Here is a 17,172-nt window from a genome sequence, read left to right as displayed (position 1 = left end):
AGAGAGCGTGAGTGGGGAGAGAGTGAGAGTGGGGAGAGTGGGAGCGCGAGTGGGGAGAGAGTGAGAGTGGGGAGAGTGGGAGTGGGGAGAGAGTGAGAGTGGGGAGAGTGGGAGCGCGAGTGGGGAGAGCGCGAGAGTGGGGAGAGAGAGAGCGAGAGTGGGGAGAGAGCGAGCGAGAGTGGGGAGAGAGAGCGAGCGAGAGTGGGGAGAGAGAGAGAGCGAGAGTGGGGAGAGAGAGAGAGCGAGAGTGGGGAGAGAGAGAGAGCGAGAGTGGGGAGAGAGAGAGCATGAGTGGGGAGAGAGAGCATGAGTGGGGAGAGAGAGAGAGCGAGAGTGGGGAGAGAGAGCGAGAGTGGGGGAGAGAGAGCGAGAGTGGGGGAGAGAGAGAGCGAGTGGGGAGAGACAGAGCGCGAGTGGGGAGAGAGAGAGAGAGTGGGGATTGAGAGAGAGAGTGGGGATTGAGAGAGAGAGTGGGGAGTGAGAGAGAGAGTGGGGAGTGAGAGAGAGAGAGAGTGGGGAGTGAGAGAGAGAGTGGGGAGAGAGAGAGTGGGGAGTGAGAGAGAGAGTGGGGAGTGAGAGAGAGAGAGAGAGTGGGGAGAGAGAGAGCGAGAGTGGGGAGAGAGAGAGAGCGAGTGGGGAGTGAGAGAGTGGGGAGTGAGAGAGAGAGAGAGTGAGAGAGAGAGAGTGAGAGTGAGCGAGAGAGAGTGGGGAGTGAGAGAGAGAGAGGGGAGTGAGCGAGAGAGAGTGGGGAGAGAGAGAGTGGGGAGTGAGAGAGAGAGTGGGGAGAGAGAGAGCGAGAGTGGGGAGTGAGAGAGAGAGAGAGTGAGAGAGAGTGGGGAGAGAGAGAGTGAGAGTGAGAGAGTGGGGAGTGAGAGAGAGGAGTGAGCGAGAGAGAGTGGGGAGAGAGAGAGAGTGGGGAGTGAGAGAGAGAGAGTGGGGAGAGAGAGAGCGAGAGTGGGGAGAGAGAGCGAGAGTGGGGAGAGAGCGAGAGTGGGGAGAGAGCGAGCGAGAGTGGGGAGTGACAGAGAGAGAGTGGGGAGTGAGAGAGAGAGAGTGGGGAGTGAGCGAGAGAGAGTGGGGAGAGAGAGAGCGAGAGTGGGGAGAGAGAGAGCGAGAGTGGGGGAGAGAGAGTGGGGAGATAGAGAGAGAGAGCGAGAGTGGGGGGAGAGAGAGAGTGAGAGTGGGGGAGAGAGAGAGAGAGAGAGAGTGGGGAGTGAGAGAGAGAGATGAGAAGTGTAATTTGGAATTACGTAGAATTTACAGTATAGCAACAGGCCATTCGGCCCATCAGGTCTAGGCCATGTTTATGCTCCACACTTGCCTCCATCCAGTTTAATTATATCACCAGCCTCCCGCCTGTATCCCTCTATTCCCACCTTCTCCTTGTATCCCTCTATGCCCAACCTTTCCCCATAATCCCTTTATTCCCACCTTGTCCACTCTATCCATTTATACCCACCCCCTGTATATATCTATTCCCAAGCTCACCCTTTATCCCTCTATTCCCACCCTGCCCTTTATCCCACTATTCCTTCCCTGCCCCTGAATCCTTCTATTCCTACCCATCCTCCTCTATTTCTATCCTACACCCAGAAGTCTCTATTCCCACGCTCCCTGCAGTATCCCATCATTTCCACCCTCTCTGCCTTATCTCTCTATTCCCAACTTATGTCCTTATCCTCTTCATATCCTGCCCCCTTATCCCTCTATTCCCAACCTACCCCTTATCTCTCTTCCTACCCTCCCCCCTGTATCCCTCTCTTCCTCCCCTCCCCTGTATTCCTCTATTCTCTTCTCCCTTGTGTATGCATCAAGCCTCCCCTTAAATGCATCAAATCTCTCTGCTTCAACCACTCCCTGTGGCAGTGAGTACCACATTCTCACCACTCTGTGTAAAGAAATTTCTCCTAAATTATTGAATCATAGAATAGCACAGCACAGAAGGAGGCCATTCGGCCCATCGAGTCTGCGCTGGCTCCTCCGAAGAGCAATCCAGTTAGTCCCACTCCCCCGCTCTTTCCCCATATCGCTGCAATTTTTTCTCCTTCAAGTATTTATCCAGTTCCCTTTTGAAGGCTACTATTGAATCTGTATCCACCGCCCTATCAGGCAGTGCAGTCCAAATCCTAACCACTCGTTGCATAAAAGTTTCCCCTCGCGTCGCCTCTGGTTCTTTTGCCAATCACCTTAAATCTGTGCCCTCTGGTTATTGACCCTTCAGCCATTGGAAACAGTTTCTCTTTATTTACCCTATCTAAACCCTTCATGATTTTAAACACCTCTATCAATCTTCTCTTAGTCTTTTCTGCTCCAAGGAGAACAACCCCAGCTTCTCCAGTCTATCCATGTAACTGTAATCCCTCATCCCTGGAACCATTCCAGTAAATCTCTTCTGTATCCTCTCCAAAGCCTTCATATCCTTAGTAAATTGTGGCGCGCAGAACTGGACACAATATCCAGCTGGGACTGAACAAGTGTTTTATAAAAGTTTAGCATAACTTCCTGGCTTTTGTACTCTATGGGGGTGAAATTCAGTAGGTTAGTGCCCCCAGTTAGCACCTGACGGGGATGCTAATGGGGCGCTCAGGCAGTAGCGCTGCGGCGGGGTGAATCCTGCGCCACACGGCAAATTTGCCGGCCCTGTAGCGCTGGCGAGAACAGTTAACGCCTTGATCCCTTTCGCCATGCAGACCGTGACATCAGTTAGTGTGCAACGCTCACTGGGCACCCGATCTGCAAACTTCAGTAGCGCCCCCAGCCTTACCGCCTCGTGCCGACAGTGCCAGGGAGTGGAGGCGTGAACCGGCTGGCTGGCGGGGCGTTACTTAAAGGGATGCACCCCAGCTGTCAAGGAACTTCCGTTCCAAAGGTCAGTTTTGAGTGGCAGAGAGCGCAGGATGTATCTGCAGCCAAATAAAGGCTGCTTAGTCCCTGGAGTGTTGCGGGCTGTCAAAGGACTTTGCATTTCATCCCACAGCATATCGCCGTTCTGCACTCCCCGAATCATTGGGGCTTGTGTGCAAACTCCAGTGACCCTCCCCTTTAATGGCTAGAAGGTGCCTTCACCAGTGCTCACTCCTGATTACACAACACCTCATATTCGGTATCGCTTGGAGCCTAACGCCACTCACCTACGCCATTAGCGCCTGATTTAGCGCTCCCCTGCATTCTTTGAGTGCCGAGACTGAATTTAGCGGGCAGCGAGACTGATTAGCGCCTGGCACTAAATTTCCAACTTCTCAAAAGTTAGCGCTCCTTCCTGGGCACGACTGAATTTCTCCCCCTATGCCTCTATTTATAAAACCCAGGATCCCATATGCTCCAGTAACTGCTTTGTTAACTTGCCCTGCCACCTTCAAAGATTTGTGCACAAACACCCCCGGGTCTCTGTTCTTGCACCCCCTTTAACATTGTACCATTTAGTGTGTATGGTCTCTCCTCACTCTCCCTATCAAAATATATCACCCCACACTTCTCGGCATGGAATTTCATCTGCCGTGTGTCTGCCCATTCCACCAGCCTCTCTATGTCCTCTTGAAATCTATTACTATCTTCCTCACTGTTTACGACACTTCCAAGTTTCATGTCAACTGCAAATTTTGAAATTCTGCCCTGTACCTCAAGTCCAAGTCATTAATGTATATCAAAACCAGCAGTGGTCCTAGTATTGAATGCTGGGGAACACCACTGTATACCTCCCTCCAGTCCGAAAAACAGCCATTGACCACAACTCTCTGTTTTCTATCCCGTAGCCAATGTTGTATCCGTGCTGCTACTGCCCTTTTATCCACGGGCTTCAATTTTGCTAACAAGCCTAATATGTGGTATTTATCAAACAACTTTTGAAAGTCTATATACAGAACATCAACTGCACTGCCCTCATCCACCCTCTCTGTTATCTCATCAAAAAACTCAATCAAGTTCGTCAAACACGATTTGCCCTGAACAAACCTATGCTGGCTCTCCTTTATTAGTCCATGCTTGTCCGAGTGGCTGTTCATTTTCTCCCGGATTATTGTTTCTAAAAGTTTCCCCACCACCGACGTTAAACTGACTGGCCTGTAATTGCCGGGCTTATCCTTCTCCCCTTTTTTGAACAAGGGTGTAACATTTGCAATCTTCCAGTCCTCTGGCACCACCCCTGTATCTGAGGAGGATTGAAAGATTGTGGTCAGCACCGCCGCAATTTCCACCTTTACTTCCCTCAGCAACATAGGCTGCACCCCATTCGGTCCTGGTGACTTATCCTCTTTAAGTATCGCCAGCCTTTCTAGTACCTCCTCTATCTATTTTTATCTCACCCAGTATCCCGGCAACCTCCTCGTTTACCGTAGCTTTGGCAAAGTCCTCTTCCTTGGCCAACATTGATTTGAAGTACTCATTTAGTATCTTAGTCATGGCTTCTGCCTCCACCAATAGTCCTCCATTTTGGTCCCTAATCAGCCCGACCACTCCTCTGACAACCCTTTTACTGTTAATCTGCCTATGGAAGACTTTTGGATTCCCTTTTACGATAGCCGCCAATCTATTCTCGTAATGTCTCTTTGCCCCTCATTTCCTTTTCCACTTCTCCTCTGTACTTTTTACATTCAGCCTGATTTAGTGACTCTGGTTCTGGACTCACCCACAAGTGGAAACAGTTTCCCCACATCCATCCTATCGAACTCCTTCATCATTATATTAAAAACCTTGATCAGGTCTCCTCCTAGTCTTCTCTTTTCCAGAGAAAAGAGCCCCAGCCTGCTAAATCTTTCCTCTCAATTCTGGTAACAGCCTTGTAAATCTTTTCTGGACCTTCTCCAGTGCTTCAATATCCTTTTTGTAATACGGAGACCAGAACTGCAAACAGTGCTCAGAGTGTGGTCTAAGCAAGGGTCTACATAAATTTAACATCACCTCCCTGCTTTTGAATGCTATTCCTCTCGAAATGAACCCCAGTACTTGTTTGCACTTTTTATGGCCTTGTGTTGCTACCTTTAGTTATCTATATTCGCAATCTCTGCTCCTCTGTGACAGGCCAAGTAGCTGGAAATGTTAGTGGGTTGGATCACTGATGATCTATGTGGGAGGTGTGGTTTCGAGCCCCGGCAAGGACAGTGGAGAGTAAATTTGGGCAAATCATTATTGAGGTGCTTAATATGGTTAATGGAGCCCAGAACAAGTCCATTGTAGGAGTCTACGTACTTCTAGCAAAAAATACTGAACTCTGAGAGGTTCAACAGAAAAGGTTTAATTGTTGAGGCTGCATGCTGAACACAAAATGGAGTCAGAGACTACACAGGGTACAACTCTCTTTCATCAGTGCACAGCTTCGACTGCTCCTCCCCCGCTCTGGGCTTAACTATGTTGCAGATCGAGTTTCTTAAAGGCGTGATCTTCTTAAAGGCATGACGCCTGACTTATAGTCTACAGACCGGAAAGCGGATTGTGTCCGTTCTGTGATCGGTACGCCACACCATAACCTTAGAATTAGAGCTAGGCCGTTCAGGGGTGTGATGTCGGGAAGCACTTCTTCACACAAAGGGTTGTGGAAATCTGGAACTCTCTTCCCCCAAAAAGCTGTTGAGGCTGGGGGTCCATTGGAAATTTCAAAACTGTGAGTGATAGATTTTTGTCAGGCAAGGCTATTAAGGGTTATGGAACCAAGGCGGTTAAATGGAGTTGAGCTACAGATCAGCCATGATCTAATTGAATGGCGGAACAGGCTCAAGGGACTGAATGGCCTCCTCCTGTTCCTATGTTGCATTTAGTTTCTTCCCTTCCAAAGGAGTAAGTGGTCTCGTCATTCCTCTTATCAAAATGACCCAACTCACACTTCGCGACATTGAATTTCAGAAATCATTGAGCCGCTCAGTGTGAGTCTATTTATGTTTCCCATACATTTTCAAATTCTGATACGATTACTCCAATTCCTGAGTCCAAACCATTCATGTATATGGTGAACAACAGTGGTCTCAGCACGGAATCCTGCCAGACACCACTTCCCACCAGTTCTAGAAACTTCCCTTAACTCCTGCCCTCTGTTTCTGTTTTGTAGCCATCTTTCAATCCACTCTGCAACCCACGCTCCCATCCCCACATGCCTTGACTGCTGCCTTATCGAAGGCCTTCAGAACATCAATGCCTACTACTTCCACTGCATTGTCCTCATCTACTCTTCCAGATCTAGAAAACTATCTTGCATACATTCCTTAATCTTCCAGGCATTTAAACAGGTTGGTAAAACATAACTTTCATTTTAAAAATCCAAGGTGAGGGTGGGGGAAACACATGGGGAATGATGGGGGTGGGGGGAATGAAGGGGGGGGATGGCGGCGGACGGTGCGAGGGGTAGGGGGAAGAGAACGACACCGGGGGGGGGATGACGGGGGTGGGGCGGGTGGGGGTAACACATGGGGAATGATGGGGGTGGGGGGAATGAAGGGGGGGGGATGGCGGTGGACGACGCGAGGGGTAGGGGGAAGAGAACGACACCGGGGGGGGGATGACGGGGGTGGGGCGGGTGGGGGTAACACATGGGGAATGATGGGGGTGGGGGGAATGAAGGGGGGGGATGGCGGCGGACGACGCGAGGGGTAGGGGGAAGAGAATGACACCGGGGGGGGATGACGGGGGTGGGGTGGGTGGGGGTAACACATGGGGAATGATGGGGGTGGGGGGAATGAAGGGGGGGGATGGCGGTGGACGACGCGAGGGGTAGGGGGAAGAGAACGACACCGGGGGGGGGATGACGGGGGTGGGGCGGGTGGGGGTAACACATGGGGAATGATGGGGGTGGGGGGAATGAAGGGGGGGGATGGCGGCGGACGGTGCGAGGGGTAGGGGGAAGAGAACGACACCGGGGGGGGGATGACGGGGGTGGGGCGGGTGGGGGTAACATACTGTACTATTCATGTCAGGCTAACTGGTCTGTAGTTCCCCGTTTTCTCTTTCCCTCCTTTCTTATATAGTGGGGTTACATTTGCCACCTTCCAATCTACGGGAACCGTTTGAGAATCTATGGAATTTTGGAAAATGACAACCAATGCATCCACTATCTCTATAGCCACCTCTTTCAAAACCCTAGGATGCAGGCCATCAGCTCCAGGGGATTTATCGGCTTTCAGTCCCATTGTAATTTCTCCAGTACTATTTTTTACTAATACTAATTTCTTTCAGTTCCTCATTCTCGCTAGAGCCTTGGTTCACCACTATTTCCGGGAAGTTTTTTGCATCTTCTTCCATGAAGACAGATACAAAGTATTTGTTTAATTTCTCTGCCATTTCCTTATTTCCCATTGTAATTTCTCCTCTCTCAGCCTGTAAGGGACCCACGTTTACTTTCGCTAATCTTTTCCTTTTTACATACCTATAGAAGTTTTTACAGTCTGCTTTTATGCCTCTCGCTACTTTATTCTCATTCTATTGTCCTGTTCTTTATCAATTTCTTGGTTGTCCTTTGCTGAATTCTAAAATCCTCCCAATCCTCAGGCTTACTACTCTTTTTGGCAGCATTATAAACCTCTTCCTTTGATCTAATATTATCTAACTTCTCTTGTTAGTCACGGATGGACCACTTTTCCTGTGGGGTTTTTGTGCCTTAAAGGAATGTATATTTGTTTTAAATTATGTATTAATTCTTTAAATGCTAGCCATTGCTCGTCCACTGTCATACCTTTTAACACAAAAGCAAAATACTGCGGATGCTGGAAATCTGAAATAAAAACAGAAAATGCTGGAAATACTCAGCAGGTCAGGCAGCATCTGTGGAGAGAGAAACAGAGTTAACGTTTCAGGTCGATGACCCTTTCGTCAGAACAGTTCGACCTGAAACATTAACTCTGTTTCTCTCTCCACAGATGCTGCCTGACCTGCTGAGTATTTCCAGCATTTTCTGTCATACCTTTTAATGTAGTTTCCTAATCTACCTTAGCCAACTCGCCCCTCATATCTACGTAGTTTGCTTTGTTTAGATTTAAGGCCCTAGTTTTGGATTTAACTAAGTCACTTTCAAACTCAATGTAAAATTCTATCATTTTATGGTCACTCTTCCCTAAGGCCCCTTTACTACAAGGTTAATAATTAACCCTTTCTCGTTGCACAATACTAGATCTAAAATAGCCTGTTCCCTAATTGGTTCCTCAACATACTGATCCAGAAAACTATCTTGCATACAATCTATGAATTCGTCCTCCACACTGTTACTGCAAATTTGGTTTGCCCAGTCTATATGTAGATTAAAGTCCCCATTGATTACTCTATTACTATTAAAAAGGTGGTAGAGAGAAAATGGGGAATTACAGACCGGTAAGCCTGACATCGGTAGTGGGGAAAATGCTAGAGTCCATTATAAAAGATGTAATAGCAGAGCACTTGGAAAACAGTGACAGGATCGGACAAAGTCAACATCGATTTACAAAAGGTAAATCGTGCTTGATTAATCTACTGGAAATTTTTGAAGATGTAACTGGTAAAATAGATAAGGGAGAATCAGTGGATGTGGTGTATTTGGACTTTCAAAAGGCTTTCGATAAGGTCCTGCATAAGAGATTAGCGTGTAAAGTTAAGGCACATGGGATTGGGGGCAAGGTATTGACTTGGATAGAGAACTGGTTGGCAGACAGAAAGCAAAGAGTTGGAATAAACGGGTCTTTTTCCGAGTGGCAGTGACTAGTGGGGTACCGCAGGGATCGGTCCTTGGACCCCAGCTATTCACAATATATATTAATGATCTCGACGAGGGAACTAGATGTAATATCTCCAAGTTTGCAGACGACACAAAGCTGGGTGGGCGTGTGTGCTGTGAGGAGGATGCCGAGAAACTCCAGCATGATTTGGACAGGTTGGGTGATTGGGCAGAAGCATGGCAGATGCAATATAACGTGGATAAATGCGAGGTTATCCACTTTGGCCTCAAAAACAGGAAGGCAGATTATTATCTGAATGGCAATAGATTGGGAGAAGGGGAAGTGCAATGAGACCTGGGTGTCCTTGTGCACCAGCCACTGAAGGTAAGCATGCAGGTGCAGCAGGCGGTTAAGAAGGCAAATGGTATGTTGGCCTTCGTAGTGAGAGGGTTTGAGTACAGGAACAAGGATGTCTTGCTGCAGTTGTACAGGGCCTTGGTGAGACCACATCTTGAGTATTGTGTGCAGTTTTGGTCACCTTACCTGAGGAAGGATGTTCTTGCCATGGAGGGAGTGCAGCGAAGATTCACCAGGCTGATACCTGGGATGGCAGGAATGACGTATGAGGAGAGAGTGGGTCAATTGGGCTTATACTCGCTGGAGTTTAGAAGAATGAGAGGGGATCTCATTGAAACCTATAAAATTCTAACAGGACTAGACAGACTAGATGCAGGAAGGATATTCCCGATGGTGGGGGAGTCCAGAACCAGGGGTCACAGTCTAAGGATAAGGGGTAAGCCATTTAGGACAGAGATGAGGAGGAATTACTTCACCCAGAGAGTGGTGAACCTGTGGAATTCTCTACCACAGAAGGCAGTTAAGGCCAATTCATTAAATATATTCAAGAAGGAGTTAGATATATTTCTTAAGGCTAAAGGGATCAAGGGATATGGGGAGAAAGCAGGGCCAGGGTACTGAATTTGGATGATCAGCCATGATCTCATTGAATGGCGGAGCAGGCTCGAGGGGCCGAATGGCCTACTCCTATCTTCTATGTTTCTATGTTACCCTTGTTACATACACCTCTAATTTCCTGATTTATACTAAGAACATAAGAAATAGGAGCAGGAGTAGGCCATTCGGCCCTTCAAGCCTGCTCCGCCATTCAATGAGATCATGGCTGATTTTCTGCCTCAACTCTGCCCTACATTACAACTACGGTTTGGGGGCCTGTAAACAACTCCCACCAACGTTTTCTGCCCCTTGCTGTTTCTTAGCTCCACCCAAACGGATTATATTTCTTGATTTTCGGAGCTAAGATCCTTTCTCTCTGCAGTCTTTATCCCATCCTTTATTATCAGGGCTACCCCTCCTCCTTTTCCATTTTGCCTATCTCTTCTAAAAGTTAATTATCCTGGAATATTTAGTTCCCAACCTTGACCACTTTTCAACCACGTCTCCGTTATGGCTATTAGATTAGATCAAACCTGTTAATTTCTATTTGCGCTATTAATTCATCTATTTTGTTGCGAATGCTTCGCGCATTCAGATGTAGTGCCTTTAGCTTTGACTTATTTCTCTTTTCCCTGATGTCACCTTAGTCACTGATGCCTCATTACCTTTGTTACTCTCTGTCCCTTCCTGACCCACTGTTTATTTTTACCCAAAACTCTACTTTGTTCTAGAGCCTTGACATTTCTCTCGCTGCTTTTAAATTTACTCTTTCCTGAATCCTCCCACCACCGCCCCCTTTATTAGTTTAAAGCCCTGTCTACTGCCCTAGTTATTCGGTTCGCCAGGACACCGGTCCCAGCCCAGTTTAGGTGGAGCCCGTCCCAACGGAACAGCTTCCTCTTTCCTCAGTACTGGTGCCAGTGTCCCATGAACTGAAGCCCCTTCCTCCAACACCATTTTTTGAGTCACGCATTTAAACCTCTAATCTGTTTGACCCGACGCCAATTTGCACGTGGCTCAGGTACCAATCTAGAGATTATTACCTTTGAGGTTCTGCTTTTTAATTTGGATCCTAGCTCCTCAAACTCCCTCAGCAGAACCTCATTCCTAGTTCTACCTATGTCGTTGGTTCCTACGTGGACCAGAACAATTGGATCCTCCCCCTCCCATTCCAAGTTCTCCTCCAGCCGGGAGGAGATGTCTTTAACCCTGGCACCGGCCAGGCAACACAACCTTCAGAACTCTGTCGCAGCTGCAGAGAACAGTATCTATCCCCCTGACTATACTGTCCCCTACCACAACTACATTCCCTTTCACTCCCCCCACTTGAATGGCCTCCTGCACCATGGTGCCATGATCAGCTTGCTCATCCATCCTGCAGGCTTTTCCCTCATCCACACAGGCAGCAAGAACCTCATACCTGTTGGATAAGGGCAAAGGCTGAGGCTCCTCCAGCACTGCACCTGGGGTCCCCTTACCTGCCTGAGTTGCAGTCACACCCTCCTGTCCCTGACCACTAACCAGCCCTGTACCACTACCTAACCTAAGGGGTGTAACTGCCTCCTGGATCAAAGTGTCCAGGTAACTCTCCCCATCCCTGATGTCCCGCAATGTCTGCACCTCAGGCTCCAGCTCAAAAACTCTGAGCTGAAGTTCCTCAAAATAGAAACATAGAAGATAGGAGCAGGAGTCGGCCATTCGGCCCCTCGAGCCTGCTCCACCATTCATGGAGATCATGGCTGATCATCCAAATTCAGTACCCTGTCCCTGCTTTCTCCCCATACCCCTTGATCCCTTTAGCCTCAAGAAATATATCCAACTCTAAATATATTCAAAAAAAAGAACTGACCTCCACCGCCCTCTGTGGCAGAGAATTCCACAGGTTCACCACTCTCTGGGTGAAGAAATTCCTCCTCATTTCAGTCCTAAATGGCCTACCCCTTATCCTTAGACTATGACCCCTGGTTCTGGACTCCCCGGCCATCAGAAACATCCTTCCTGCATCTAGTCTGTCCAGGCCTGACAGAATTTTATAGGTTTCGATGAGATCCCCTCTCAATTTTCTAAACTCCAGTGAGTATAAGCCCAATCGACACAATCTCTCCTCATACGTCATTCCTGCCATCCCAGGTATCAGCCTGGTGAACCTTCACTGCACTCCCTCCATGGCAAGAACATCCTCAGAATCACAGAAACCCCACAGTGCAGATAGAGGCCATTTCGGCCCATCGAGCCTGCACCGACACATATCCCACCCGGTCCCTGTAACCCCTACACCAACACATATCCCACCCTATCCCCGTAACCCCACGTATTTAATCCCCCTAACACTAAGGGTCAATTTATCATAGCCAATCAACCTAACCCGCACATCTTTGGACTGTGGGAGGAAACCGGAGCACCCGGAGGAAACCCACGCAAACACGGGGAGAATGTGCAAACTCCACACCGACAGTCACCCGAGGCCGGATTCGAACCCGGGTCTCTGGCACTGTGAGTCCTTCCTCAGGTAAGGTGACCAAAACTGCACACAATACTCAAGGTGCGGTCTCACCAAGGCCCTGTACAACTGTAGCAAGACATCCTTGTTCCTGTACTCGAACCCTCTTGCTACGAAGGCCAACATACCATTTGCCTTCTTAACCGCCTGTTGCACCTGCATGCTTACCTTCAGCGACTGGTGCACAATAACACCCAGGTCTCTTTGCACTTCCCCTTCTCCCAATCTATTGCCATTCAAATAATAATCTGCCTTCCTGTTTTTGCCACCAAAGTGGATAACCTCACATTTATCCACATTATAGTGCATATGCCATGTTTCTGCCCAATCACCCAACCTGTCCAAATCATACTGGAGTTTCCCGACATCCTCCTCACAGCTTACCCTCCCACCCAGCTTTGTGCCATCTGCAAATTTGGAGATATTACATCCAATTCGCTCGTCCAGATCATTAATATATATTGTGAGCAGCTGGGGTCCTAGGACCGATCCTTGCGGTACCCCACTAGTCACTGCCTGCCACTCAGAAAACGACCTGTTTATTCCAACTCTTTGCTTTCTGTCCGCCAACCAGTTCTCTATCCAAGTCAATACCTTGCCCCCAATCCCATGTGCCTTAATTTTGCACGCTAATCTCTTATGTGGGACCTTATCAAAAGCCTTCTGAAAGTCCAAATACACCACATCCACTGGTTCTCCCTTATCTATTTTACCAGTTACATCCTCAAAAAATTCCAGTAGATTAGTCAAGCATGATTTACCTTTTGTAAATCCATGTTGACTTTGTCCGATCCTGTCACTGCTTTCCAAGTGCTCTGCTATTACATCTTTTATAATAGACTCTAGCATTTTCCCCACTACCGATGTCAGGCTTACCGGTCTATAATTCCCCGCTTTTTCTCTACCACCTTTTTTGAATAGTGGGGTAACATTAGCTACCCTCCAATCCATGGGTACCGTTCCAGAGTCTGTCGAGTTCTGGAAGATGACCAGCAATGCATCTACTATCTCTAGGGCCACTTCCTTAAGTACCCTGGGATGTAGGTTATCAGGCCCTGGGGATTTATCGGCCTTCAGTCCCATCAATTTTCCTAACACCATTTCCCTACAAATACTGATTTCTTTCAGTTCCTCCCTTTCATCAGACCCTATGTTCCCCGGCATCTCTGGGAGGTTATTTGTGTCCTCCTTTGTGAAGACAGAACCAAAGTATGTATTTAGTTGGTCTGCCATTTCCTTGTTTCCCATTATAAATTCCCCTGATTCTGACTGTAAGGGACCTATGCTTGACTTCACCAATCTTTTTCTCTTCACATATCTATAAAAGCTTTTACAGTCAGTTTTTATGTTCCCTGCAAGCTTATTCTCATATTCTATTTTCCCTTTCTTAATTAATCCCTTTGTCCTCCTTTGTTGACTCCTAAACTGCTCCCAATCCTCAGGATTATTGCTTTATCTAGCCAATTTATATGTCCTCTCCTTGGATCTTATGCTATCCCTAATTTCCCTTGTTAGCAGGCACTTACTGCAAACGTGGTTGTCTGGGATCACAATGCTCTCCACAAACTCCCACATGCTGCAGTTGTGGCATACCGCCTGCACTGCCATCCCGATATGACCTTGATTTATTTAATTACATTTGTAATTAGGTAACTTAGTTTACAGTGTAGTTTCCTGACTACTTACTTGATCTAGATTAAGTTAAGGATACTGAAATTAAATATCTACCTGTAACACAAAGCACTACAAGTAGTGTAGGCAAAAAGCAACAACTCCTTCCCCCTCGTCTCTGAATTCACACTCTTTCCAAATTCCCAACCAAAGCACTCTGTTCCAGTCCACTCCATTTAATCTCACTCTGTGGTCTGCAGAAATGTTTACTTTTATACACTTGCAGCCTCACCCAATTTATAAGTTATGACTCAGCTCACCTGCTCCTGGTGATTGGCGCCTATTCAAGTCAAGCACTTACACCTGACTGACCCACGCTCTTGATCTACGGTCACCCGGTGCGGAGGGGAGTGGGCAGGTTGGAGGACCTCTTCGTGGGTCTGCTCCTGGGCCTGGCTAAAAAAGCCATTAATTGGTCCAGGCAGCGGGTGGTCGAGGGGGTCGTTCAGCCAGATTGCCTGCCTCTCTTCCGCGGCCATGTTCGCGCCCGGGTGGCCCTGGAGATGGAGCACGCGGTGTCCGCCGGCACGCTTGAGTATTTCCGCGACCGGTGGGCGCTGCGGGGACTGGAGTGCATCATCAACCCGGACAATCAAATTTTAATTTAATTTGTTTAAGTTTCATTTGAAGTTTGTTTAATTTACAGTCAAATTTGTTTAAAGTACCCAACAAAAAAAAAGAGTACACCTGACTGACAGTTAACTGCCACTGGCGGGCAGCTTCTGTTAACGACAGTTTTTAAAGTTTTAAATTTCTAGGTTAAAATCAAAATCTTATCTAAATTTCACTTTTTGCAGCTTCTACTTACCCAATACTTATCAGAAATTCCAGTCTTTCCAAATTCCCAACCAAAGTACTCTGTTCATTTTGTTTTCCTTTCACAGGTGAACGAATGATGTCTGTCTTTTGCTGTCTTCTCCTCACCATTTCCCTCAGTGCCATTGAGGCTTCACCAAGGATTGACAATGCTGCGTCGGCGCTGCACTCCACCCCGGGGGGGCGAGAGCACGGGACCCCCACGCGCAGCGCCCCAGGGACTCACCCTGCCCCTGACAGCCTGGCAGGAGGAGCAAGGCCGAGGGTGAATGATCTCCAGCCCTTCACTGTGGATCCTCACTTGTTCAGAAGCCGACCCTCGCATTCGTCCCGCGTTCGGTTCCACAGTCAATCCACTGGTGGACACACGGCCGGTGATACCAGCGCAGGGCTGCCGCCATTCAAACGAAGCCACCGCCTGAAGCGCCAGGACAAGGGGGTGCATCGCCAGGGCCAGTTCTCAGTCTGCGACAAGCAGCACCAGTGGCTCATGGACAAGAAGGGGGCCCTGGACGTTCGGGGCCGAGCGGTGGAAGTGGTGTCGGAATTCTACGTGAACGGAACGCTGGTTCGACAGATGTTTTACGAGACCACCTGCATGAAGAGGAAGCACACCAGCCAGGGATGTCGGGGCATTGACAACCGACGCTGGAACTCTCACTGTGACACTACTGACAGCCATGTCCAAGCACTGGTGCTGGACAACAACCACATCAGGTGGAACTACATCAGGATCAGGACCGCCTGTGTCTGCGTTCTCACCAGGAAAACATGGAAACCATGACACACCAGCACCCGACCCTCCCTACCTCAGTGTAAATTATTCCTTAACTTATACAAACTGCATGTGAGATTTATACCTGAAAACGGACCCTTAATTTATTAAAGAGTTTTGGAAAGGTTCCATGTGCATTCATTATTTGGCTAAACCCCTTAATGTGTGAGACCGCCCCTTTAATCTCTTTAATGTGTGAGACCGCCCCTTTAATCACTTTAATGTGTGAGACCGCCCCTTTAAACACCTTAATGTGTGAGACCGCCCCTTTAAACTCCTTAGTGTGTGAGACCGCCCCTTTCATCTCCTTAATGTGTGAGACCGCCCCTTTAATCCCTTAATGTGTGAGACCGCCCCTTTAAACTCCTTAATGTGTGAGACCGCCCCTTTAATCCCTTAATGTGTGAGACCGCCCCTTTAAACTCCTTAATGTGTGAGACCGCCCCTTTAATCCCTTAATGTGTGAGACCGCCCCTTTAAACTCCTTAATGTGTGAGACCGCCCCTTTAATCCCTTAATGTGTGAGACCGCCCCTTTAAACTCCTTAATGTGTGAGACCGCCCCTTTCATCTCCTTAATGTGTGAGACCGCCCCTTTAATCCCTTAATATGTGAGACCGCCCCTTTAAACTCCTTAATGTGTGAGACCGCCCCTTTAAACTCCTTAATGTGTGAGACCGCCCCTTTAAACTCCTTAATGTGTGAAACCGCCCCTTTAATCTCCTTAATGTGTGAGACCGCCCCTTTAAACCCAATATTGTGTGGTACTGCACTTTAAAATTCTAACCTTTCAATTCCTTAACGTATGGCATGCCCCATTAAAACTCCTTAATGTGAGGCATTGATCCTTTACATTCCTTAATTTGTAAGACTGCCCCTTTAAACTCCTTAATGTGAGGCACCTCATCTTTGAACTCCTTAATGTTTCCCACTGATTATTTAAATTCCTTAATATATGTCACTGCCCCATTAAACTCCTTAATTTGTGGCACAGTCCGTTTAAACTCATTAAGGAATTTAAAATGATGGTCACACATTAATGTGTGGCACTGCCCCTGGGGTAGTGCAAGTTTAAACTCCTTAATATGTTGAGCCTTAATATAAGGGTATGACTGACGCTTTAAGCTCCATTACGTGTGATGCTGCCCATTCAAAGTCAATTGTTTGTGCCTCCACACCTTTAAACTCCTTAATGTGTCTCACTGCTTATTTATACTCTTTAATGTTCAGCACCTCTCCTTTAAACACCTTAATATGTGGTACTTACCCTTTAAACTCCATAATGTGTGAGACCGCTCCTTTAAACCCCATATTGTGTGGCACTGCCCCTTTAAAATTCTTAACGTGTAATACCCTTTTAATTCCTTCATGTACGGCACTGCCTCATTAAACTTCTTGATTTGTGAGACTGCCGCTTTAAACTTTTTAATATGAGGCACCATCCCTTTAACCTCCTTAATATGTGCTAATGACCCTTTAAACTCATTAAAGTGTGGCACTGACCCTTTAATACTCATTATGTGTGGTGCTGCCACTTTAAATAGATTAAAGTGACAGAGACACAGAATGAGTTTAATGTGTGGAACTACCCCAGTAAACTCCTTAATGTGTAACACTGCCCCTTTAAAACTCTTAATGTGTAACATTGACCCTTTCAATTCCTTAATGTATGGCACTGACCCTTTAAGAACCTTAATGCGTGAGTCCACCACTTTAAACTCCTTAAGTGGCATTTCCACCTTAAGGTTATTGTGTGGTTCCGCGCCTTTAAACTTCTTAATGTGTGACACTGCTCTTTTAAATTCTTTAATGTGTAGCACCTCCCCTTTAAACATCTTTATCTGTGGTACT

The 17,172-nt window shown here is 47.5% G+C and overlaps 1 protein-coding gene across 1 annotated transcript; it reads left to right on the top strand.

Annotated features, from left to right (window-relative positions):
• The first annotated feature begins 5,474 nt into the window (after positions 1–5,474).
• Positions 5,475–15,444, top strand: LOC147105373 (beta-nerve growth factor-like). The gene is made up of 2 exons (XM_086011762.1): positions 5,475–6,215; positions 14,616–15,444. Exon 2 carries the CDS (start codon positions 14,624–14,626, stop codon positions 15,329–15,331), a length of 708 nt encoding a protein of 235 aa, XP_085867888.1. The 5' UTR covers positions 5,475–6,215; positions 14,616–14,623; the 3' UTR covers positions 15,332–15,444.
• Positions 15,445–17,172: the final 1,728 nt, after the last annotated feature.

The sequence above is a fragment of the Somniosus microcephalus genome, chromosome 18 (genome assembly GCF_052327205.1).
Source record: "Somniosus microcephalus isolate GS21.2 chromosome 18, FLI_Smic_1.0, whole genome shotgun sequence".
Classification (NCBI taxonomy): domain Eukaryota; kingdom Metazoa; phylum Chordata; class Chondrichthyes; order Squaliformes; family Somniosidae; genus Somniosus; species Somniosus microcephalus.
The sequence above is the reverse complement of the archived record's forward strand: the minus strand, read 5'-3'. Positions and strand labels throughout refer to the sequence as shown.